Genomic DNA, 25,362 nt, shown 5'->3' with positions numbered 1-25,362 from the left:
CACATAGGGATCAGTAGTCAAGTGAGTGTTGACACCAGGCGAAATATGCAGCACAAAAAAAACCTGACTTAGAAGAACTGTCCCTCCCCTTAGCCATCCACTTTCTCTTTCCTTGTGTGATGAGTTATGTTTTGTGTATAAACTACTGGAACATGTAGACTGAGAGGAGTATAAAAACAGCAAACACCCACCACCTCAGAACTATACTCAACCTACTATAGGTGTACTATAGATTGCAGAGAATATGAAAAGCAACCTGTACAAGATGATGAAGGAGATGGTCAGCAGAAGCCTTGGTAAGGATGGCCTCTTATTGATGAATGATGACAACTGTGTTGTAATTGTTATTGGAGGAAAATGATACCGCTCTAGTACATTTCCACTTATATTATAATGGTCTCATGTGAAGTTCATCTTTATATCTACAAACATTAAAGTAGTACAATATATACTGTATATACAAGCAATTTTTTTGTCCATTAAAATAACGTCAAATTGTCATTACAAAACTCAAAGGATCCACCCTGCACTAGTTAGCTAATAACACTAATCTCATTTCATCTTTTAGAAGTAACATTTAGTATTGATCATGAGCCACTATACAGTTCAGAATGGCACCAGATACAATTAGAGATTTATAGTTACTGAATACAAAACAAATTGTTGTCATTCAGATCCCTTGACTAGACTTCTCTATATCTACTTTGTTGGCACAAAAAAAAAATGTATTTCAGTAAAGCAGTGTCAGTTTCATTCTCAGTCACCTTCAGACATTCTTTGTTAGTTTTGTTTTTATCATTGACTGAGGTACTGTAGCATTCCAGTGATTAACCCTAGTTGCTCTTTTTTAATCTCCTTTAGAGTCTGAGACAGGACACATTTGTGGACCCCACTGCCTGGGCCCCTTGACCTTCCATAGGAAGGCGATGGGGGCCTTGGTGAGCCTGAGCCAGGGGGCCAGAAGGGCAGACAGAACTGGGGTCACCTTCAGACACGGCCTGGTGTTCAGCAGCCGCCCGGTACAGCCCCGGGAGAGGGTTTGTCTGCGAGTGGAGTTGTGCGAGCTGACCTGGCATGGAGCCATGCGTGTGGGCTTCACCAATGTGCCTCCTATTGCCAGAGCCCTGCCCTCCCTGGCCATCCCATACCTCACAGACCTCCCTGGCCACTGGGCTGCTCCTGTGCCTGAGACTTGCTGCCTGCCAGGCTCAGAGCTGGAGTTCTGGGTCTCCTATGGCGGTACAGTGTATTTCAGTAATGCCAACAGGCGACAACACAAACTGCTGAAGGGAGTGGACCTCAGCCGTCCCCTGTGGGCCATGATTGACGTGTATGGGCAGACCTGCTCTGTGCTCTTACTGGGTAAGTTCAGAAATCAATGTAAAATGTATTAATGAACAATGCAGTCTGTCCTTCTAATTTGATTTCTTGGTTTGAAATTATGTCCATCTGTCAGTGTCAGTGACTAACCAGAAATATGGTTGTTTCTTGTAGGGTCGGAGAAGAAAGAGTTTTTCGGGAATCGAAAGTCCTGTCCTGCTCGTCAGAGACACACCTCACTCAATATTGACAACTATGTGAATGTGAGCCAGATTTGTGATGACAGACATGACAGCTATCTTCTTTCCCGTCCAGCCAATAAGCAGACATCAGGTAAGCATCACAATGATACAATAAACTCCTGCTATCTTGTTTTGGATATTTTTAATGAAAAAGGTACTTCATTTGAGTGTAATAACTTGATATTTAATCTAAGGTATTCTTTAAAAAATGTTATAAATATATATGTTTCTATTGTCACATGCTTGGCAAACCTACAATTTTTACATGCTAACATTTTACACATGTACTCTTGTGTAGCTTAACGTTTACAGAAACATCTAAGCTACACTTGTTCAAGGACATACAGTGGGGAAAATTTTTATTTAGTCAGCAACCAATTGTGCAAATTCTCCCACTTAAAAAGATGAGAGAGGCCTGTAATTTTCATCATAGGTACACGTCAACTATGACAGACAAATTGCGATTTTTTTTCTCCAGAAAATCACATTGTAGGATTTGTAATGAATTTATTTGCAAATTATGGTGGAAAATAAGAATTTGGTCACCTACAAACAAGCAAGATTTCTGGCTCTCACAGACCTGTAACTTCTTCTTTAAGAGGCTCCTCTGTCCTCCACTCGTTACCTGTATTAATGGCACCTGTTTGAACTTGTTATCAGTATAAAAGACACCTGTCCACAACCTCAAACAGTCACACTCCAAACTCCACTATGGCCAAGACCAAAGAGCTGTCAAAGGACACCAGAAACATAATTGTAGACCTGCACCAGGCTGGGAAGACTGAATCTGCAATAGGTAAGCAGCTTGGTTTGAAGAAATCAACTGTGGGAGCAATTATTAGGAAATAGAAGACATACAAGACCACTGATAATCTCCCTCGATCTGGGGCTCCACGCAAGATCTCACCCCGTGGGGTCAAAATGATCACAAGAACGGTGAGCAAAAATCCCAGAACCACACAGTGAACACAGAAACACCTAGTGAATGACCTGCAGAGAGCTGGGACCAAAGTAACAAAGCCTACAATCAGTAACACACTACGCCGCCAGGGACTCAAATCCTGCAGTGCAAGAAGTGTCCCCCTGCTTAAGCCAGTACATGTCCAGGCCCGTCTGAAGTTTGCTAGAGTGCATTTGGATGATCCAGAAGAGGATTGGGAGAATGTCATATGGTCAGATGAAACCAAAATATAACTTTTTTATAAAAACTCAACTCGTCGTGTTTGGAGGACAAAGAATGCTGAGTTGCATCCAAAGAACACCATACCTACTGTGAAGCATGGGGGTGGAAACATCATGCTTTGGGGCTGTTTTTCTGCAAAGGGACCAGGACGACTGATCCGTGTAAAGGAAAGAATGAATGGGGCCATGTATCGTGAGATTTTGAGTGAAAACCTCCTTCCATCAGCAAGGGCATTGAAGATGAAACGTGGCTGGGTCTTTCAGCATGACAATGATCCCAAACACACCGCCCGGGCAACGAAGGAGTGGCTTCGTAAGAAGCATTTCAAGGTCCTGGAGTGGCCTAGCCAGTCTCCAGATCTCAACCCCATAGAAAATCTTTGGAGGGAGTTGAAAGTCTGTGTTGCCCAGTAACAGCCCCAAAACATCACTGCTCTAGAGGAGATCTGCATGGAGGAATGGGCCAAAATACCAGCAACAGTGGTCATAGTTGACGTGTACCTATGATGAAAATTACAGGCCTCTCTCATCTTTTTAAGTGGGAGAACTTGCACAATTGGTGGCTGACTAAATACTTTTTTTCCCCACTGTAGCTACAGTACGTTAGCCTCATGTAGGGCTCGGGTGTCAATTGGGTATGGCAGTCGCCATACATTAGCTCTCAACACCAACAATTTCAATCCCCATTAAAAGGCAAATGCAGTTTAGTGGTATTAAGGGGCTGGCTTTCGGACCATGCGGATGGTCACCAAAGCCCCATATACTACCCACCACTGTGACCTGTACGCTCTTGTTGGTTTGTCCTCACTACATATTCGTCGCCAAACCCACTGGCTCCAGGTCATCTATAAATCACTGCTAGGCAAATCCCTGCCTTATCTTAGCTCATTGGTCACCATAGCAACACCCACCCGTAGTATGCGCTCCAGCAGGTATATCTCACTGGTCATCCCCAAAGCCAACACCTCCTTTGGCCGCCATTCCTTCCAGTTCTCTGCTGCCAATGACTGGAACAAACTGCAAAAATCTCTGAAGCTGGAGACACTTATCTCCCTCACTATCTTTAAGCATCAGTTGTCAGAGCAGCTTACCGATCACTGCACCTGTACACAGCCCATCTGTAATTAGCCCACCCAACAACTCATCCCCATATTGTTATTTATTGCTCATTTGCACCCCAGTGTCTCTATTTGCACATCATCTCTTGCACATCCATCATTCCATTGTTAATACTAAATTGTAATTATTTTGCACTATGGCCTATTTATTGCCTTACCTCCATAACTTGCTACATTTGCACACACTGTATATATATTTTCTGTTGTATTTTTGACTTTATGTTTTGTTTACCCCATATGTAACTCTGTGTTGTTGTTTTTTATCGCACTGCTTTGCTTTATCTTGGCCAGGTCGCAGTTGTAAATGAGAACTTGTTCTCAACTGGTTTACCTGGTTAAATAAAGGTTAAAGAAAAAAAAAGAAAGAAAAAAAAAAAGATGGGCGCGGTAGTAGAGAGCATGTTTTAGGCCCATGTGGACACCTCGGACCTGGCTGGTGAACTGCGCGACTTTTCTCTCAAAACAGTGCAGGGATGGAAAGTGGCTGTAGATGCTAGGTACAGTGTGGGAAAAAAGTATTTAGTCAGCCACCAATTGTGCAAGTTCTCCCACTTAAAAAGATGAGAGAGGCTTGTAGTTTTCATCATAGGTACACGTCAACTATGACAGACAAAATGAGAAAAATAAATCCAGAAAATCACATTGTATGATTTTTAATGAATTTATTCGCAAATTATGGTGGAAAATAAGTATTTGGTCAATAACAAAAGTTTCTCAATACTTTGTTATATACCCTTTGTTGGCAATGACACAGGTCAAACGTTTTCTGTAAGTCTTCACAAGGTTTTCACACACTGTTGCTGGTATTTTGGCCCATTCCTCCATGCAGATCTCCTCTAGAGCAGTGATGTTTTGGGGCTGCCGCTGGGCAACACAGACTTTCAACTCCCTCCAAAGGTTTTCTATGGGGTTGAGATCTGGAGACTGGCTAGGCCACTCCAGGACCTTGAAATGCTTCTTACGAAGCCACTCCTTCGTTGCCCGGGCGGTGTGTTTGGGATCATTGTCATGCTGAAAGACCCAGCCACGTTTCATCTTCAATGCCCTTGCTGATGGAAGGAGGTTTTCACTCAAAATCTCACGATACATGGCCCCATTCATTCTTTCCTTTACACGGATCAGTCGTCCTCGTCCCTTTGCAGAAAAACAGCCCCAAAGCATGATGTTTCCACCCCCATGCTTCACAGTAGGTATGGTGTTCTTTGGATGCAACTCAGCATTCTTTGTCCTCCAAACACGACGAGTTGAGTTTTTACCAAAAAGTTCTATTTTGGTTTCATCTGACCATATGACATTCTCCCAATCCTCTTCTGGATCATTCAAATGCACTCTAGCAAACTTCAGACGGGCCTGGACATGTACTGGCTTAAGCAGGGGGACACGTCTGGCACTGCAGGATTTGAGTCCCTGGCGGCGTAGTGTGTTACTGATGGTAGGCTTTGTTACTTTGGTCCCAGCTCTCTGCAGGTCATTTACTAGGACCCCGCGTGTGGTTCTGGGATTTTTGCTCACCGTTCTTGTGATCATTTTGACCCCACGGGGTGAGATCTTGCGTGGAGCCCCAGATCGAGGGAGATTATCAGTGGTCTTGTATGTCTTCTATTTCCTAATAATTGCTCCCACAGTTGATTTCTTCAAACCAAGCTGCTTACCTATTGCAGATTCAGTCTTCCCAGCCTGGTGCAGGTCTACAATTATGTTTCTGGTGTCCTTTGACAGCTCTTTGGTCTTGGCCATAGTGGAGTTTGGAGTGTGACTGTTTGAGGTTGTGGACAGGTGTCTTTTATACTGATAACAAGTTCAAACAGGTGCCATTAATACAGGTAACGAGTGGAGGACAGAGGAGCCTCTTAAAGAAGAAGTTACAGGTCTGTGAGAGCCAGAAATCTTGCTTGTTTGTAGGTGACCAAATTCTTATTTTCCACCATAATTTGCAAATAAATTCATTAAAAATCCTACAATGTGATTTTCTGGAGAAAAAAAATCGCAATTTGTCTGTCATAGTTGACGTGTACCTATGATGGAAATTACAGGCCTCGCTCATATTTTTAAGTGGGAGAACTTGCACAATTGGTGGCTGACTAAATACTTTTTTTCCCCACTGTAACTGCTGTTTGACTTGACATGAAACTAAACAAGTTTTTAATCCCGGTGCTGAGCTAGGGTGTAGCAGCTAATTGCTGTATGACATGTGTTGAGGTGAATTAAGCTACAGCAGCTAAGGTGATAATGGGTGGAGTCAATTTAGCTAGTTTTTGCTGTTCTCCAAATAGTATTTTAGAGTTTTAAAATTGTGTAGAAATGCAGTAAATGAGCTTTAACTATAAAAAAAATATATTAAAAAAACATAACTTTGCCATACTCTAGGTTTAGCAGAAATGACGACCGGATCAACCTTATGGACACCAAAACACTAACCACCGTAACTTCATAGTGATGCTGAGCCAAGTCCCACTTGACCTTATAGGTCATGTAATTGAGCGTATCTCATTGATTGCAGACTCTGAGAGCGTGGAGTACTGTGCGGTGTGTATGAGCCAGGAGGCCTGTATCAGCCTGCAGTGTGGCCACCAGTGCCTGTGTCTCCAGTGTGCCAACAGAGTGATCCAAGAGTTTGGAACCTGCCCTCTGTGTCGCCAGAACATCAAGAGCTTCCTGCAAACTAAACGCCCCAGTAGGGCTGACCGCAATTAGTCGACTGGTCGATTGTTTGGTCATTAGGCTGTTGGTCGACAGAGATTGTTTTAGTCGAGCAGTAACAAATGTAATATAATATAATATAATATATATATATATATGTATGTATATATATATATATATATATATATATATATATATATATATACAGTGAGGGAAAAAAGTATTTGATCCCCTGCTGATTTTGTATGTTTGCCCACTGACAAAGAAATGATCAGTCTATAATTTTAATGGTAGGTGTATTTGAACAGTGAGAGACAGAATAACAACAAACAAATCCAGAAAAACGCATGTCAAAAATGTTATTAATTGATTTGCATTTTAATGAGGGAAAAAAGTATTTGACCCCCTCTCAATCAGAAAAATTTCTGGCTCCCAGGTGTCTTTTATATAGGTAACGAGCTGAGATTAGGAGCACACTCTTAAAGGGAGTGCTCCTAATCTCAGTTTGTTACCTGTATAAAATACACCTGTCCACAGAAGCAATCAATCAATCAGATTCCAAACTCTCCACCATGGCCAAGACCAAAGAGCTCTTCAAGGATGTCAGGGACAAGATTGTAGACCTACACAAGGCTGGAATGGGCTACAAGACCATCGCCAAGCAGCTTGGTGAGAAGGTGACAACAATTGGTGTGATTATTCGCAAATGGAAGAAACACAAAATAACTGTCAATCTCCCTCGGCCTGGGGCTCCATGCAAGATCTCACCTCGAGGTGTTGCAATGATCATGAGAACGGTGAGGAATCAGCCCAGAACTACACGGGAGGATCTTGTCAATGATCTCAAGGCAGCTGGGACCATAGTCACCAAGAAAACAATTGGTAACACACTACACCGTGAAGGACTGAAATCCTGTAGCGCCCGCAAGGTCCCCCTGCTCAAGAAAGCACATATACAGGCCCGTCTGAAGTTTGCCAATGAACATCTGAATGATTCAGAGGAGAACTGGGTGAAAGTGTTGTGGTCAGATGAGACCAAAATTGAGCTCTTTGGCATCAACTCAACTCGCCGTGTTTGGAGGAGGAAGAATGCTGCCTATGACCCCAAGAACACCATCCCCACCGTCAAACATGGAGGTGTAAACATTATGCTTTGGGGGTATTTTTCTGCTAAGGGGACAGGACAACTTCACCGCATCAAAGGGACGATGGACGGGGCCATGTGCCGTCAAATCTTGGGTGAGAACCTCTTTCCCTCAGCCAGTGCATTGAAAATGGGTCGTGGATGGGTATTCCAGCATGACAATGACCCAAAACACACGGCCATGGCAACAAAGGAGTGGCTCAAGAAGAAGCACATTAAGGTCCTGGAGTGGCCTAGCCAGTCTCCAGACCTTAATCCCATAGAAAATCTGTGGAGGGAGCTGAAGGTTTGAGTTGCCAAACGTCAGCCTCGAAACCTTAATGACTTGGAGAAGATCTGCAAAGAGGAGTGGGACAAAATCCCTCCTGAGATGTGTGCATACCTGGTGCCCAACTACAAGAAACGTCTGACCTCTGTGATTGCCAACAAGGGTTTTGCCACCAAGTACTAAGTCATGTTTTGCAGAGGGGTCAAATACTTATTTCCCTGTGTTTTTCTTTATTTGTTTGTTGTTATTCTGTCTCTCACTGTTCAAATAAACCTACCATTAAAAAATTATAGACTGATCATGTCTTTGTCAGTGGGCAAACGTACAAAATCAGCAGGGGATCAAATACTTATTTCCCTCACTGTATATATATTGGCGCCCATCTCAGTGAACTAATCCATTGTGGAGGCCTAGACTAAAAGCCAATTTATGCTTGATTACAAAATGTGGTCGGAGGCTCCATATGGAGGGTGTGACGTAATTGCGGAGCCTCCAGAAGCATGCAGAGTCCAAATCGAGCTCTCTACCACATCGCCATGCACCTGCATAGCTCGGCATTGACATGATTGGTTGATGGTAGGTGGGGGCGGTACATCCTGTATAAACACAAACTCACTTCCTTGACAACAGCTCTGCGAAGTATGAATGCCCTGACTTCTGCCTAGGCCATACTTGCCCTGACTTCTGCTGAGGCCATATCACCATTAATGCTGCATGGCCAATGCAGACTTCTGATTGACCATGCGCCCAGATGTTCTATTCTAATGTTTGTGTTTTTATTTATTTAATTATTTTTACATTGTTTGCAAACTGATATCAGACATGTATTAATGTCAAAATAACATGCAAAACAGGAGAAAAAACCCATATATATGTCACGCCCTGGCTCTGGGGACTCTAGTATGTTGAGCCAGGGTGTGAGTTTTCATTTGTTTTTCGTTCTAGTTTTGTAGTTCTATGTTGGCCAGTGTGGTTCTCAATCAGAGGCAACGTGTATCAGCTGTTGCTTGTTGTCTCTGATTGGGAACCATACTTAAGCAGCCAGTTTTCCCACAGTGTTTGTGGGATCTTGTTCCGTGTTGGTTTGTGTTTTGCACCTGTGGACGTCACGTATCGATTTGTTGTTTTGTTCGTGTATCATTTAATAAATAAGTATGTTCACCTTCCACGCTGCGCCTTGGTCCTCTATATCCGACGGTCGTGACAATATATATATATATATATATATATATATATATATATATATATATATATATATATATATATATATATATATATATTTAGCTAAACAGGCGGGGCTCAAAACAGCTGGTTAGTTAGTGTATATCAATTCACCATTACATTTATCACCAGTAGTACATTTACAGTTAATAATTATTACATTGGTTACGGGCATTTCTTTTAATGCATTCAATATTATTATTCCAGTCTTCCTGTTCTCATTCTCGGAGTGGACACATTGTTTGCAGAGTGCACAGATAGTATTTCTGATTGTCTTAACGCACCACCACTAATGACCTGTGGAGCTTCTCAAGGTAATGTTTTTTTCACCTCAAACAGCAAGCAAATGAAGTCTGTTTTTACATCCATTGAGAATTACAATAGTTCCTCACTGTATTTGAAAAATCTTTCCAGCTCTCCCTTTCGATAACCACTCGGCATGAAAGGGAAAAATGTCATGCTCTGATCCAGTGGAAAAGTCATAAAATAGGCTTCTTATAAGTGCTTGACTTGGTCTGAAATAGGTTCCGGTACTCATTTTGGGTGCTGGTACTGTTTTTATTTAGGTGCAGAAGCGCCACAATACTTTTGAGATAATATTCTATAAGAGGTACAGGAGCTCATGCAGTAGAAAATTTGAGGTGCCGGTACTCCGCTCTGGCGAGCTCCTGCCCAAGTAAAGCACTGCTTCTTATCCCTTGCGCAAATAGCCTAGAGCTGTGTCTGTCATGAGGGCCCAGAATATTTTATACAATGTTGCAAGTTCGCTAGAGCAAGCTTTGGGCAGGACCCAAGTTAATAGTTGATACAATGTTAAAAGTTTTATTAAAACACATAGGGTGTGTCTATTTATAGAAAAATGCTAGTTAAAAAATTTGGAACAATTGATTGGTAGAAAGAACAGCCGACTTTCGGTCGACCAAGATTTGTTTTTAGTCGGGGACAGCCCTATGCCCCAGGCACAGACCATCACATGGCTGATATGATCAAATGCTGCTTAGTGACAATACTGTACCTAGTGCACCACAATAAGGCACAGTCTACTGATAAAAATACTATGAAATTGTTTGAACTTTGAAAGTTTTAAACAAAACAATATTCTCCTGCACATGCATTTTACTGATCTATTACATTTATAAGAAAAGCATTCTGTGGGGATAACTATTCTGGGGATAACTTTATTTATTTTATTTTTTTTTGGGGGGGGGGGGGGGGTAATGTTTTACAGCTTTGTCATTCTTTTTTAAAATATTATTTCATTATTTCATATATTTTACATGTGATAAGGCCACACAGGGGACCAGAGATAATTACAGACACCTGTGATAATCTGAAATACCCAAAAGGGCTGCTAGATTACATAAACTCCTTTAAAAGATACCAAAATTCTGGTAGTTTACTGGTAAACTTTGAACGTTTCCAGTAATATACCCTCCCTTTGCAACCCTACTTATGCAGCTCACCATGATAAATATTTCTGATTATAACATTTCATTACAAAGACATCTGATAACACAGAGTTACTGGGTAGATGTGGGTGATTACCTGCATGGCAACATAGTCTTCACATTTTTCTGCATTAGAACTACATCTAAAAAGGGATTATTTGATTTTTTTCACATGGATCTACACAATCTACTCCACATTTTCAAAGTGAAAGGAAATTATAGAACATTTATTTAAATGAATAAAAAATCAAATGCGTATGTTTTCACACCCCAGAGTTAATACTTACATTTTTACATTTTAGTCATTTAGCAGACGCTCTTGTCCAGAGCGACTTACAGTTTCAGTGAGTGCATACATTTTTCATACTTGGTGGAAGCATCTTTGGCAGCCATTACAGCTGTGAATAATTTTGAATACGATTCTACCAACCTTGCCCAACTCGTAGGGCAACATACAGTGGGGAAAAAAAGTATTTAGTCAGCCACCAATTGTGCAAGTTCTCCCACTTAAAAAGATGAGAGAGGCCTGTAATTTTCATCATAGGTACACGTCAACTATGACAGACAAAATGAGAAAAAAAATCCAGAAAAATCACATTGTAGGATTTTTTATGAATTTATTTGCAAATTATGGTGGAAAATAAGTATTTGGTCAATAACAAAAGTTTCTCAATACTTTGTTATATACCCTTTGTTGGCAATGACACAGGTCAAACGTTTTCTGTAAGTCTTCACAAGGTTTTCACACACTGTTGCTGGTATTTTGGCCCATTCCTCCATGCAGATCTCCTCTAGAGCAGTGATGTTTTGGGGCTGTCGCTGGGCAACACAGACTTTCAACTCCCTCCAAAGATTTTCTATGGGGTTGAGATCTGGAGACTGGCTAGGCCACTCCAGGACCTTGAAATGCTTCTTACGAAGCCACTCCTTCGTTGCCCGGGCGGTGTGTTTGGGATCATTGTCATGCTGAAAGACCCAGCCACGTTTCATCTTCAATGCCCTTGCTGATGGAAGGAGGTTTTCACTCAAAATCTCACGATACATGGCCCTATTCATTCTTTCCTTTACACGGATCAGTCATCCTGGTCCCTTTGCAGAAAAACAGCTCCAAAGCATGATGTTTCCACCCCCATGCTTCACAGTAGGTATGGTGTTCTTTGGATGCAACTCAGCATTCTTTGTCCTCCAAACACGACGAGTTGAGTTTTTACCAAAAAGTTATATTTTGGTTTCATCTGACATTCTCCCAATCCTCTTCTGGATCATCCAAATGCATTTTAGCAAACTTCAGATGGGCCTGGACATGTACTGGCTTAAGCAGGGGGACACGTCTGGCACTGCAGGATTTGAGTCCCTGGCGGCGTAGTGTGTTACTGATGGTAGGCTTTGTTACTTTGGTCCCAGCTCTCTGCAGGTCATTCACTAGGTCCCCCCGTGTGGTTCTGGGATTTTTGCTCACCATTCTTGTGATCATTTTGACCCCACGGGGTGAGATCTTGCGTGGAGCCCCAGATCGAGGGAGATTATCAGTGGTCTTGTATGTCTTCCATTTCCTAATAATTGCTCCCACAGTTGATTTCTTCAAACCAAGCTGCTTACCTATTGCAGATTCAGTCTTCCCAGCCTGGTGCAGGTCTACAATTTTGTTTCTGGTGTCCTTTGACAGCTCTTTGGTCTTGGCCATAGTGGAGTTTGGAGTGTGACTGTTTGAGGTTGTGGACAGGTGTCTTTTATACTGATAACAAGTTCAAACAGGTGCCATTAATACAGGTAACGAGTGGAGGACAGAGGAGCCTCTTAAAGAAAAAGTTACAGGTCTGTGAGAGCCAGAAATCTTGCTTGTTTGTAGGTGACCAAATACTTATTTTCCACCATAATTTGCAAATAAATTAATAAAAAATCCTACAATGTGATTTTCTGGAATTTTTTTTCTCAATTTGTCTGTCATAGTTGACGTGTACCTATGATGAAAATTACAGGCCTCTCTCATCTTTTTAAGTGGGAGAACTTGCACAATTGGTGGCTGACTAAATACTTTTTTTCCCCACTGTATCTCCATAGTTTTTTGTCAAAATTGCTCAAGCTCAGTACATTTGGTTGGGAATCATTGATGGACAACAATATTCAAACCTTGTCTCTGATTTTCAAGCAGATTTAAATCAGGACTGATTCTGGACCATTCAGGAACACTCAACACCTCTTGGAAAGCCATTCTGGTGTGTCTTTGGCATAAAAATCTGTGTAATTGTCCCTCTGAAAAATACAACTCTATCCCAGGGTTAGATTTTCAGAAGACTACAGCGGGTTTTTCGCAAACTTTTTACCTGGCCTTTGCTCGTTTAATTTTTTTTTATCCTGACAAACTACCCAGTCCCTACCGGTTACAAGCATACCCATAACATGATGCTGCCAGTGCCACCACAATACTTGAAAATACAGAGGATCAACAACATTGTATTCACTCCACATTACTGGCCTGTATGCCAAAGTGAAAAGAAGGAAGCCTGTGTTTAAAAAAATCCACTCCAAATCATTCATTATTTTTGCAACAAGGCCATTAAGTAATACTGCAAGACAAATACATTTACTTTTTGGCCGAAATGAAAAACTACAGGTTTTGGTCAAATCTAATACAACACAACACACATTGAAACCCTCTGTGTTTTCATGTATTGTGGTGGCAGCATAATTTATCTTCCAAAATAGGTTTTGAAAGAGATATTTTCAATTGAGTGATAATAATAATCAACGCAGGTAATGTCCACGGACATTTTTCACTTTTGGAGGGTATGGGGGGCCCCTCAATTGTATTTTGAAACGGGCCCCAAAATCGCTAACCCTAACCTTAGCTTCATGTCAACCCTAACCATAACCATAAATGTCCACTCTCCGGCTCAACCCTAACCCGTAATTCCTACTTTAGGCAACGTTGGAAATTATATTGGGTTAATACTTAATATGACCACTAAGTGGCAGTGTTACGTTGTTAATTAAGAACAACCGTCACCATCCACCAGTGCTCAATAATGAATGTTGCTTTATTCCTTCAAATGACCGCTGGCAGAAGACGCAAAACACAGGGAAGTGTTCAAGGTGAGTCAATCATTTGTTGTTTTTAGAACAACATAGATGATAAATAGCTTACAATATTCAATAGATGGTCTAATGTGACAACTAGGCTACACCTTCTAAATTCAAGAGGCAGATCACAGGCCCACAAGTTTAACATTCTAACAAAGCCACAACCAGTGGTGTGACTTGAGACACATTGAAGCCAATATCATAACCCACTAAATTTCGATCTCTTATACACCTTTCTTCTTAATGTATGGTTGGTGTGACTCAGCTGATGGTAATGTGCCTTTGTGCTGGAAGCCTGGAACAGTTGGTTTTCTCTGATGAGGAGATCATGTGGAGGGAGGGGAACAGAGAGGGACGTGAGGTTGTTGATCTCACAGCACAGCCAGGCTGTTAAATATTTATCTTGGATGGCAGAGCAGAGCTGGGTTGCATTCAGGACAGCGAGAAAGAAAGAGAGCCAGAGAGAGGAGGAATTCACCAGTCCACCATGGGCCTGAGGAATATCTGAGGACTGAGTCAGATGCTGGGAAAGACAGAGGAGCCAGGCAGCCTCTCTACCACAGGTTGTCAGGAATAACAACAAAACTAAGGAAACTCTGTGGACCAACACATGAGGAATAACTGTGTACCTGCACTGTAAGTACACTTTCTGGACCAGATTGTCTCTACTTCTGCACAGGTTGTTGATGTTCAAAATAAAATAAAATCAAATTGTATTGGTCACATGCGCCAAATACAACAGGTGCAGACATTACAGTGAAATGCTTACTTACAGCCCTTAACCAACAGTGCATTTATTTTAAACAAAAAAAGTAAGAATAAAACAACAACAAAAAAAGTGTTGAGAAAAAAAGAGCAGAAGTAAAATAAAGTGACAGTAGGGAGGCTATATATACAGTAAAATAAAGTGACAGTAGGGAGGCTATATATACAGGGGGGTACCGTTGCAGAGTCAATGTGCGGGGGCACCGGCTAGTTGAGGTAGTTGAGGTAATATGTACATGTGGATGAGTAACAGGTTGTTTATACTGCTGTCATTACTGCTGCACATGTACTGCAGCAACAGTTTTAAGATCATTTCTCCAACCACTACCACATTCCATGGGTTTCTTATTCTTCAGCATGATTAATATTCTAAAGTAGAAAGCAGTTACCAATGTGTCCACTTTACACTGCTGTCCTGCTACATACAACAGTACTTTCCTCTGCCACACACTAATTTCCAAACTGGGTGGGCAAGAGAGGCCTGCCTTTGCAGCATGGGCATGGCTGCTTTTGGAGCAGACCATGGAAATACCAATTCCTCTCCTCCAGCTGTGGGCATGTGTATATAATGTAAATGTGTGACTAAGTGTGTTAGCGTGAGCCCAGGTCTGTATTTTGAATTTGTGTATTTGTGCAGAGATAACAACCCTAGCCGTGTATACATTGCTTTGTGTCAACCCACATTATGACTCAAGGTTTAGTTTAGCAAATCTGCATCTAGTTCTCTCACACCAACCTGGTTTCAGAGCATTTCTTATTATTCTGTACGTAAATCCGAGACACTCCATTTAGTATATGTTACGTTTCGTATGGTATGTATTAAGTTGTGGATGTCCATCACCCATTTCGTATTATATGTTACGAATTACAATTCGTATTGTATGTTCCGAATTTGCAAAACGTACAATAGGTTAAGAATTTGCAAAACATACTATATGTTACGAATTTGCAAAACGTATGATATTTTACGGATTCTAGCTAGGTGGCTAACGTTAGCTAGCTGGCTAACGTTAGCTAGGCTAGGGGTTAGGGTTAAGGTTGGGGTTAAGTTTAGGAGTTAGGTTAAAGGGTTACGTTTAGGGTTAGGGGAAGGGTTAGCTAAAAAGGTTAAGGTTAGGGGAAGGGTTAGCTAAAAGGGTTAAGGTAAGGGTTAGGGGAAGGGTTAGCTAAAATGCTAAGTAGTTGCGAAGTAGCTAAAAAGTAGTAAGTAGTTCAAAAGTTGCTAATTAGCTAAAATGCTAAAGTTGTCCGTGATGAGATTCAAACTCGCAACCTTTGGGTTGCTAGATGCTCACGCTATATGCCCACCCATCCACCCCAACCAAGTAACCATCTGTCTTATGTAACCACCCCAAACGTAACATATCATACTAATGCAAGTCAGATTGATTTTTACTATGTTACGTCTAGTCTATGAGACCAGGCTGCTCACACAGACCTTAGACTGTGACTGGAGCACCATGCTATTACTGGAACTATCTCAAACAAAAGTCTGTTTATTTAGATGGCTATGGAAATGGCCTCCTCTGTTCCTGCTCATGAAACACAAAAGGGCGGTGCCACTGAGGCTGTGCCTGCATGGGAATTTATATTATTTCCAGCTGCAGATGGAAACTATTACAAAGTCTCTGTATAGTGTAGTGGGGGTGTGTATGCTCAAACACACAAACACACACACACCCATACATACACACATACACTCACTCACTGACACACAAAAACACATTCAAACCCAAGCTGAGTAACTCACAGAAGATAAAAGACAGAGAGAGGGAAAGTGCAGCGGTGGTTCTCTCCCTCCCTCCTTCTTTTTCTTTCTCAAGAACCAAGAACACCTCTACTCGGCCTGCACTGCACTGCACTGCTCCGTGAGTACGACTCTCTCTCTCTCTCTGTCTGTCTCTGCTGCTCCAAGCCAAGACTAAAACACAAACAGTTCATATTGTGAGCCTCTCCCACTCTCTCTCTTGCTCTATCACTTGGAGGACTGAAGAGATCAGTGTAATGACAGGATTATAAACATGAACTGTGGGAACTGGAACTCTGTTTATCTTTAGTTCTCCATGTGTGTCAATGACTTTTTGTCTGAATTTTGTTAAACAGTAACAGCCGAGTAGTTCTGATAGAGTTCTAACATTGTGTTAGGGAGGATCTATCTTTTATTGTCTATGGTTGAGCAGATAGGAATCAGAACTCCACGGAAAGACAGGTTTCTGTTGTTTCCGTGGCTGTTGTTTTGGGCTGAGAGCTATGCTGAATGAAACCACTTCAGTACTGAACTTCTGGTAATGCTGTGCATGTTCATGTGCACATACTGTATACGTTAATTTGTTTATTCGTTCATTCAACATGTCAGTGTTTTATCATGATTATTTTGTTACCATATGTGAAGGGCTTACTAGTAATTTAACCATAATTTCCACTTCTATGGATTTGATGCTTGTTCTCTGTTTAGCTGTTTATAAAAAATAAACAAAAAAGTGACCAAAGCATCAGCCAGGAAGCATAGGAACTGAGAAGTGGTCTGTGGTCACCACCTGCAAAACCAGTCCTTTATTGGGGGTGTCTTGCTAATTGCCTATAATTTCCACCTGTTGTCTATTCCATTTGCACAACAGCATGTGACATTTATTGTCAATCAGTGTTGCTTCCTAAGTGGACAGTTTGATTTCACAGAAGTGTGATTGACTTGGAGTTACATTGTGTTGTTTAAGTGTTCCCTTTATATAGTGTATATTCAGATACTGTAGTCTAGTGCTTTACTTGGAAATGTTTTTCCTAAACAGTAGTAAAAGTATGCAGCCTATAGCCATCATCAAGTGAGGTAGTTCACTGGTATGTGACAGAGATTTATGTCATGCTTGGTTTGGCATTTGGGATTTTAATGATCCACACGATTGTTTCATAGAAACATACTGGAACATCCTGAAAAGTACCACTGAGGCAGGACAGGTTTTCATAGAAACATATTGGAACATAGTGACATACCACTGAGGCAGGACAGGTTTTCATAGAAACATATTGGAACATAGTGACATACCACTGAGGCAGGACAGGGTTTCATAGAAACATACTGGAACATAGTGACATACCATGGAGACAGGACAGGATTGAATGTGTTTTTACTCCTGGTGAGTCTTTTGCTGCAGTTGAAAGTTGCTAGGTAGGACAGAGCTTGAGAGTTGCTAGGGTTAAGTTATTAGGATCCCATCACTGTTACAAATACCATACTATGAACTCAGTGGGATAGTGAAACAAACTACAGTTCCCATCTCTCCAAATATAGTATTTCTCATTGGAGGGAGGTACAGACAAGATGACAGTGAGAGAGAAAGATATGTATGTGTGTAGGGGAGAGAAAAGGAGGGAGGGTGGGTGTTTGTGAGAGAGGTGCTGGGTCCTCGGCCAAAGCAGCAATCACCTCTTGCACCTCATTGAGCCACAGAGTGACAGGGTGTAGGATTGGGTCACAGCGGGGGACTGTGCCTGACTGCCCTAACTGGGCCCTATAGCCTCCTCCACTACAGGCCAAACTATCCAGAACCATTCCTTCTACTAGGGCTGAAAAACTCTGCTTTCATTTGGCAAAAACAACCTCCAGAGCAGGGGTGCAGACTCAGTAAGTGGATACTGCCTGGTATTTGCCTGAGTTTCACTGTCCCAAGCCAGACCGCTGAATTATTAAAAAAGAGCTGACTCCTTCGATTCCAACCTGAAACTGGCCAAGGCGAGGGGCTTACACGCACACGCACACACACACACACCAAATAATTTCTAGTTTATAGCTGGTCTGTCTGGAAAGTTCAAGTGCAATAAAGGTGAGTGGACTACCACCTGCAACGTGGAACGTGTAAAGGTTAACTCAGTACCTGAGAAACATGTGACAGAAAAAATTATGTCAGCATGCAAAACTTCAGGGTTTTATCCAGTTTCTCTCCATTGGCAAACACTGTAGACAAACTGGAGAGCCCAGTTCTAATTTGCCATGTACAGTAGAGAGAACAACTAAGGAATTTGAGTGTGTGCTTCTCTCTGTATTTTAACACTGTGTAGTGCCATGTACTGTAATATCTCATGCACTAGATTTATGGCCTGTGTGCCCCAAGTGCTAAATATTATGAAAGGTAAATTAGATATTTGAAAACAGAATCTCTGGATTGCTATCAGTGGCTGAAGCAAATTAAAATGGATTCACCTACCATCACATATACAGTGGGGAATAAAAGTATTTAGTCAGCCATCAATTGTGCAAGTTCTCCCACTTAAAAAGATGAGAGAGGCCTGTAATTTTCATCATAGGTACACGTCAACTATGACAGACAAATTGAGAAAAACAAATCCAGAAAATCACATTGTAGGATTTTTAATGCATTTATTTGCAAATTATGGTGGAAAATAGGTATTTGGTCACCAAAAACAAGCAAGATTTCTGGCTCTCACAGACCTGTAACTTCTTCTTTAAGAGGCTCCTCTGTCCTCCACTCGTTACCTGTATTAATGGCACCTGTTTGAACTTGTTATCAGTATAAAAGACACCTGTCCACAACCTCAAACAGTCACACTCCAAACTCCACTATGGCCAAGACCAAAGAGCTGTCAAAGGACACCAGAAACAAAATTGTAGACCTGCACCAGGCTGGGAAGACTGAATCTGCAATAGGTAAGCAGCTTGGTTTGAAGAAATCAACTGTGGGAGCAATTATTAGGAAATGGAAGACATAAAAGACCACTGATAATCTCCCTCGATCTGGGGCTCCACGCAAGATCTCACCCCGTGGGGTCAAAATGATCACAAGAACGGTGAGCAAAAATCCCAGAACCACACGGGGGGACCTAGTGAATGACCTGCAGAGAGCTGGGACCAAAGTAACAAAGCCTACCATCAGTAACACACTACGCCGCCAGGGACTCAAATCCTGCAGTGCGAGACGTGTCCCCCTGCTTAAGCCAGTACATGTCCAGGCCCGTCTGAAGTTTGCTAGAGGGCATTTGGATGATCCAGAAGAGGATTGGGAGAATGTCATATGGTCAGATGAAACCAAAATATGACTTTTTGGTAAAAACTCAACTCGTCGTGTTTGGAGGACAAAGAATGCTGAGTTGCATCCAAAGAACACCATACCTACTGTGAAGCATGGGGGTGGAAACATCATGCTTTGGGGCTGTTTTTCTGGAAAAGGGACCAGGACGACTGATCCGTGTAAAGGAAAGAATGAATGGGGCCATGTATCGTGAGATTTTGAGTGAAAACCTCCTTCCATCAGCAAGGGCATTGAAGATGAAACGTGGCTGGGTCTTTCAGCATGACAATGATCCTAAACACACCGCCCGGGCAACGAAGGAGTGGCTTCGTAAGAAGCATTTCAAGGTCCTGGAGTGGTCTAGCCAGTCTCCAGATCTCAACCCCATAGAAAATCTTTGGAGGGAGTTGAAAGTCCGTGTTGCCCAGCGACAGCCCCAAAACATCACTGCTCTAGAGGAGATCTGCATGGAGGAATGGGCCAAAATACCAGCAACAGTGTGTGAAAACCTTGTGAAGACTTACAGAAAATGTTTGATCTGTGTCATTGCCAACAAAGGGTATATAACAAAGTATTGAGAAACTTTTGTTATTGACCAAATACTTATTTTCCACCATAATTTGCAAATAAATTCATTAAAAATCCTACAATGTGATTTTCTGGAGAAAAAAAATCTAATTTTGTCTGTCATAGTTGACGTGTACCTATGATGAAAATTACAGGCCTCTCTCATCTTTTTAAGTGGGAGAACTTGCACAATTGGTGGCTGACTAAATACTTTTTTTCCCCACTGTAGCTTCTCTTTAGTCATCGTACTAACGTGCTGTAATTGGATATCAATGATGTGTGCAAGGGCAGGGGATGTGAGAGAGACCAGCTCTGTCTGTCTGTCTGTCTGAGTCTAGTGGTGGCTCCAGTGTCAGTGGGATACATGGGGGTGGACCAGCCCAAATACTAATGATGCCAGCGGATCATCAGAGAACCCTCCTGAACCCCCCCCCCCATGGGATAGAAAGAGACAGAGAGAGGGGGGGGCAGTGTGGGTTGTTGGGGAGGTGGAGGTGATGAACTATTTGCTCCCGAGTGGCACAGCGGTCTAAGGCACTGCATCTCAGTGCTTGAGGCATTACTACAGACCCCCTGGTTCGATTCCAGGCTGTATCACAACTGGCCGTGATTGGGAGTCCCATAGGGCAGCGCACAATTGGCCCAGCGTCGTCCGGGTTTGGCCGGTGTAGGCCGTCATTGTAAATAAGAATTTGTTCTTAACTGACTTGCCTAGTTAAATAAAGGTTACAATTTTAAAAAATCCCCTTTGGTTAACCCTGCGCTGTGAAATATCACCTTATCACAACAATGGGCCCTCTTCATTGAAGGAGCCCCACACTGACAAGCCAAGAGGAGGGTGCCTTTTGAACACGGCCCAGGGGTTGCCATGGCAATGCCTGTCAACCGGGAAGTCCTTCACAGGCGGAGCAAGTCCAGCGAGTGAGAGAAAGGGAGGGAGGGAAAGAGAGAGCGGGAGTAGAGAGTGACTGCCCACAACACATTGGGCTTACATGCGCCACAGAGCAGACAGGACTTTGAGAGGTGTGTTGTTCCCTGGGATTCTGTATCAGAGGTGAGTAGCCTACACTTTTCCCATGATGAGGCAGTACTGTAGGATGACATAGCATTAGATACACTTGTCCGATATAGCCAGACTGAGATATTTTACACTAACTATGTAACTATGTAATCACGTGGCTGTGGTAGGTTCTGCTTTGCTCTGTTTTTATTGAAGAGTTGATTAACCTGCCTGTCGGCCTGTCTGCTCTGGGCTTACTTGCTTGCTTCACAGGATTAGTGAGGCAGACTTTTCCAGGAATTTGTCAGTGTTTTGTTTTTTTAGACTTTTTTGAGAGTAAGGCCACACAGCGAGACCCAGGACAGTATAAATGTACAGAAGTTAAGGCTGTCTCATTCTGACAAAAGAAGGCTGTTTTATTCTGCTACCCTCAGTGATGACGTCAATGCTGTGATTTAGGAACTATCATAGAGTAGCAGTCTGAGTTGTGGCATGTGGATGATTGAGTGGAGGAGAGGAGACCCACTCTGAGGCACCCCCTGTCACATTACAGGAACACAGAGGGTGGACATGAGAGGGGGCTGTGTTATTATGGTCATTATACTGTACTGTAATCATGGGGACTTTCTTATTAACTCTGTATAGAGGTGTGATTCCCATGATGTGACACGTGGCATTAAACATCCCTGTCAGGGACACTTCCCTGGGACACTGCCCCTAACACACGGCCCACTGGCTCCAGACCTGTTCACCCTTTACGTTGGGGGTTATTGTGGATGTCAGGAGGATATATACACCCTGCACTGATCCTCTGAGCTCTCCTGAGATCTCTCTTGCTCCATCACCACAGCCTATACTCACTCTGAACAAAAATAATAATAATAACCATAATTACAAAAAATAAAATGGTGAGTGTTTTTATGTGCACTGTGACGGTATATTTGCCTACACTGTGTAAGGTTGTGATTGTTCTTTTGTAAAGGTGTGTAAAGGCTGAGCTACCTTGCATAGCCCTGCATGAGCCCTAATGTGAGTACAGTAACCTTCCTGAAAACTCCAATCACTCTCTGGTTCAGCAGTCATGTTATTAGTGGCCCCCTCAAAGTGAGGCTATGGTATGTCTGATGAAGAGCATCTAATCCAGCAGTGAACATGTAGTGTATCCATTGACAAGTAACACTGAAGCCATGGCTCCCCCAAGCAGCAGGCTGAGGGGAGGGACCACCATACAAGGAGGCAGAATAGTTTCCTTCTGATAAATGTGTGTATCCCTCAATAAGCGCATGTCATAAACAGGCCGGGTCCAGGTCCTTGTATGGTCTACGGCTGTGTGTTCACATGGGCCAAGTTGCAGTCTGGAGACAAGGCAGGAGTGTGTGATTAACCTTGTAGGAACCTTTAGAGAACATCTTTATAATAACAACCTGATGATGAGTCACCCCTCAGGTTTTTGAAAAGGATTTGTGATGATCTTCTTACATCCTGTTCAAGTAAAAACATATTGATGGTCTTTTCAGGTTTCTTGCTTTCTTACTAAACGTATCCCCTGGAATGTACTACATTGTGTGAGATTATTTGATAAGGCATTACCTGCCTCCCACTCATCCAGAGAGTAGTTGTGGGAGACCAGACATGGCCCACTGGGCACAGACGTCAGTTCAACGTCTAGTTTTGATTTACATTTGGTTGAGTTTTCAACTAAAGTGAATTCAACGTGAAATCAACAAAACATTTCGCGTCATTGTATTTAGGATAAAAGTTGGGTGAAAAAAAGACAAAATGCCCTTACGTTGATGACTTGTTGCAAATCCAATCAGTTTTCCACATTGATTCAACGTCTTCACATAGAGTTTTGGGGTTGAAATGACGTGGAAACAGAATTGATTCAACCAGTTTTTGCCCAATTGTGTCCAAGAAAATAAATAATAATAAGTATTTCCATTAAAGGACACAGATGAAGGGATGTTTATGCTGTCTGATTTTAATGAAAAGCCTGATGTTTTCAGGACCTGTATTTCATTACACTACAGGAACACACAAACAAACAAAATGACCACCTTAAGCAGACGTCTGTGATTTGGTCTGTTCTTATTAGTCTAACTCTGAGCAGGACTTAGATCCGTTCTCATGGCTGGGAACAACATTATGGAGTCAATGATTAACCTGCTCTTTCTGCTCAACACAGCCCCACACACAGAGGCCAACGAAGGAGGTCAGTCATAGAAATACAATGAATAGAGAGGATGTCACTAGTTTGATTAGTTGTGTGCACTTTTTTAGGTATCAAATCGAGTTATCCATAAAGTGACTTTGCACACTAATTTCACTATACTCAAGTTATGATACTAGTGATATTGCGATATTATTTAAATGTTTTGCTAGGTAGCGTTAAATAGGGCTAGTTTTATCTTTATTTAACTACGCAAGTCAGTTAAGAACAAATTCTTATTTACAATGACAGCCTACACCGGCCAAACCCGGACGAAGCTGGGCCAATTGTGCGCCGTCCTATGGGACTCCCAATCACGGCCGGTTGTGATACAGCCTGGAATCGAACCAGGGGGTCTGTAGTGACGCCTCAAGCACTCAGATGCAGTGCCTTAGACCGCTGCGCCACTCGGGAGTTTGGCGTAGGCTGTACCTATGCCAAACTCCACTATTTTTCATCCAATAGCTTGTTCTCCATCTTCTTTTAAATAGTGAGCCAACATGTTTTCAGCACTTTTATTTTCGTGACTGATCAAAACTCATTTTATCACGCTCTCTCTTTTCTCTCATGCTCTCTCTTTAGAACATCGAATTGCAATACATATAGAATCGTGAGAATCGCACTACATGTCGTATCAGCAGCTAGTATCGTGATAATATCGTATCGTGAGGTCCCTGGCAATTCCCAGCCTTATATGATATTACCTTGAACTGTACTTTTTGGTTCATGATAGATATGTAAAATAACATAAAATGTATCAATTGTGTGTATCAATGTATCAATTCAATTGTTGAGTTTCGTCCATTCTCTTACAAGCTGAAAAATATTTCCATGATGTTTGGCATGAAGAGAAGTTTTGCTGTTGTTATTCCAACTGACCATAGACACTCACTCTACCCTGCTGGGGCCCTGGCAGGCTGCCTGTTGTGGTGATGCTGTTTACATTTTAGTCATTTAGCAGACGCTCTTATCCAGAGCGACTTACAGTTAGTGAGTGCATACATTAATATTTTTTCATACTGGCCCCCCATGGGAATCAAACCCACAACCCTGGCGTTGCAAACACCATGCTCTACCAACTGAGCTACATCCCTGCTGGCCATTCCCTCCCCTACCCTGGACGACACTGGGCCAATTGTGCGCCACCCCATGGGTCTCCCGGTCGCGGCCAGCTACAACAGAGCCTGGATTCGAACCAGGATCTCTAGTGGCACAGCTAGCACTGCGATGCAGTGCCTTAGACCACTGCGCCACTCGGGAGATAGGTCTGTTGGTAGCAGAAGTTCAGGGGTCGCCACCACGACAACCAGAACAACTACTCATGAGGTGTCTTTTGTGGCTGTCCTGAAAACCATACTCCCTGGCAGAACAATGCAATGGATGAGGAGGTGGTGGAGGAGGAGGTGAAGTGGAAGAGGTCAGAGCTGGGCCAAGTCACAGGAAAACTCCCACTGGGCACAGACATCATTTCAACGTCTAGTTTTGATTTACATTTGGTTGAGTCAACTAACATGAATTCAACGTGAAATCTAATGTCACCATGTCATTGGATTTAGGTGAAAAGTTGGGTGAAAAAAAGACTACATTCCCTCACACTGATGACTTTTTGCAAATCCAATCAGTTTTCCACATTGATTCAACGCCCTCATATTGAATGTTTTTGTTGAAATTATGTGGAAACAACATTGATTCAACCAGTTTTTGCCCAGTGGGCTCCTACAGCAGAGAAGAGGAGGAAAGGAGAAGTCTAGGTGACAGAGAAACAGTGCCAACTCATTTTTCATGAGATCTTCCTATTGAAATACTGGTGCTTAGAGAAATCCTGTTGTGAAACACTTTCTTGTAATAAAAGTTATTTATGGGCTTGAAGATTAAAGCAAATATATGAAAAATGTCCCTGTAGGTTATCGGCCAAGATGAAAGCTAATATAGTCCAGTGATGTGCGGTGAGGTAGGTTGCTGGGTAGGCACTATCAGGGTTTCCCAAACTCGGTCCTCGGGACCCCAAGGGGTGCACGTTTTGGTTTTTGCCCTAGCACTACACATCTGATTAAAATAATCAACTAATCATCAAGCTTTGATAATTTGAATCAGCTGTGTAGTGTTAGGGAAAAAAACAAAACATGCACCCCTTGG

General features: G+C 42.3%; 2 protein-coding genes across 5 annotated transcripts in view; both read left to right on the top strand.

Moving 5' to 3' along the window:
* Positions 1-244: 244 nt before the first annotated feature.
* LOC311145071 (E3 ubiquitin-protein ligase NEURL3) lies at positions 245-6,556 on the top strand (the record flags this gene model as incomplete). The annotated part of the gene is made up of 4 exons (XM_084181254.1): positions 245-296; positions 862-1,362; positions 1,495-1,653; positions 6,363-6,556. 4 exons carry the CDS (start codon positions 245-247, stop codon positions 6,554-6,556), a joined length of 906 nt encoding a protein of 301 aa, XP_084037380.1.
* Positions 6,557-14,212: 7,656 nt separating this feature from the next.
* sorbs3 (sorbin and SH3 domain containing 3) overlaps positions 14,213-25,362 on the top strand; it is a 44,485-nt gene continuing 33,335 nt past the window's right edge. For 2 of the 4 annotated variants that reach the window (XM_084180985.1, XM_084180982.1), the window contains exon 1: positions 22,020-22,046. In XM_084180985.1, the coding sequence (XP_084037111.1) occupies positions 22,035-22,046 (12 nt within the window). In that variant the 5' untranslated portion in view covers positions 22,020-22,034. Of the gene's footprint in view, positions 14,301-20,999; positions 21,072-22,019; positions 22,047-25,362 lie in introns of those variants that run through there. The other 2 variants (XM_084180983.1, XM_084180984.1) reach the window with 2 other exon arrangements.

Source organism: Coregonus lavaretus (genome assembly GCF_964263955.1).
Source record: "Coregonus lavaretus genome assembly, chromosome: 17".
Taxonomy (NCBI): domain Eukaryota; kingdom Metazoa; phylum Chordata; class Actinopteri; order Salmoniformes; family Salmonidae; genus Coregonus; species Coregonus lavaretus.
This window is presented reverse-complemented; position numbering and strand designations above follow the sequence as displayed.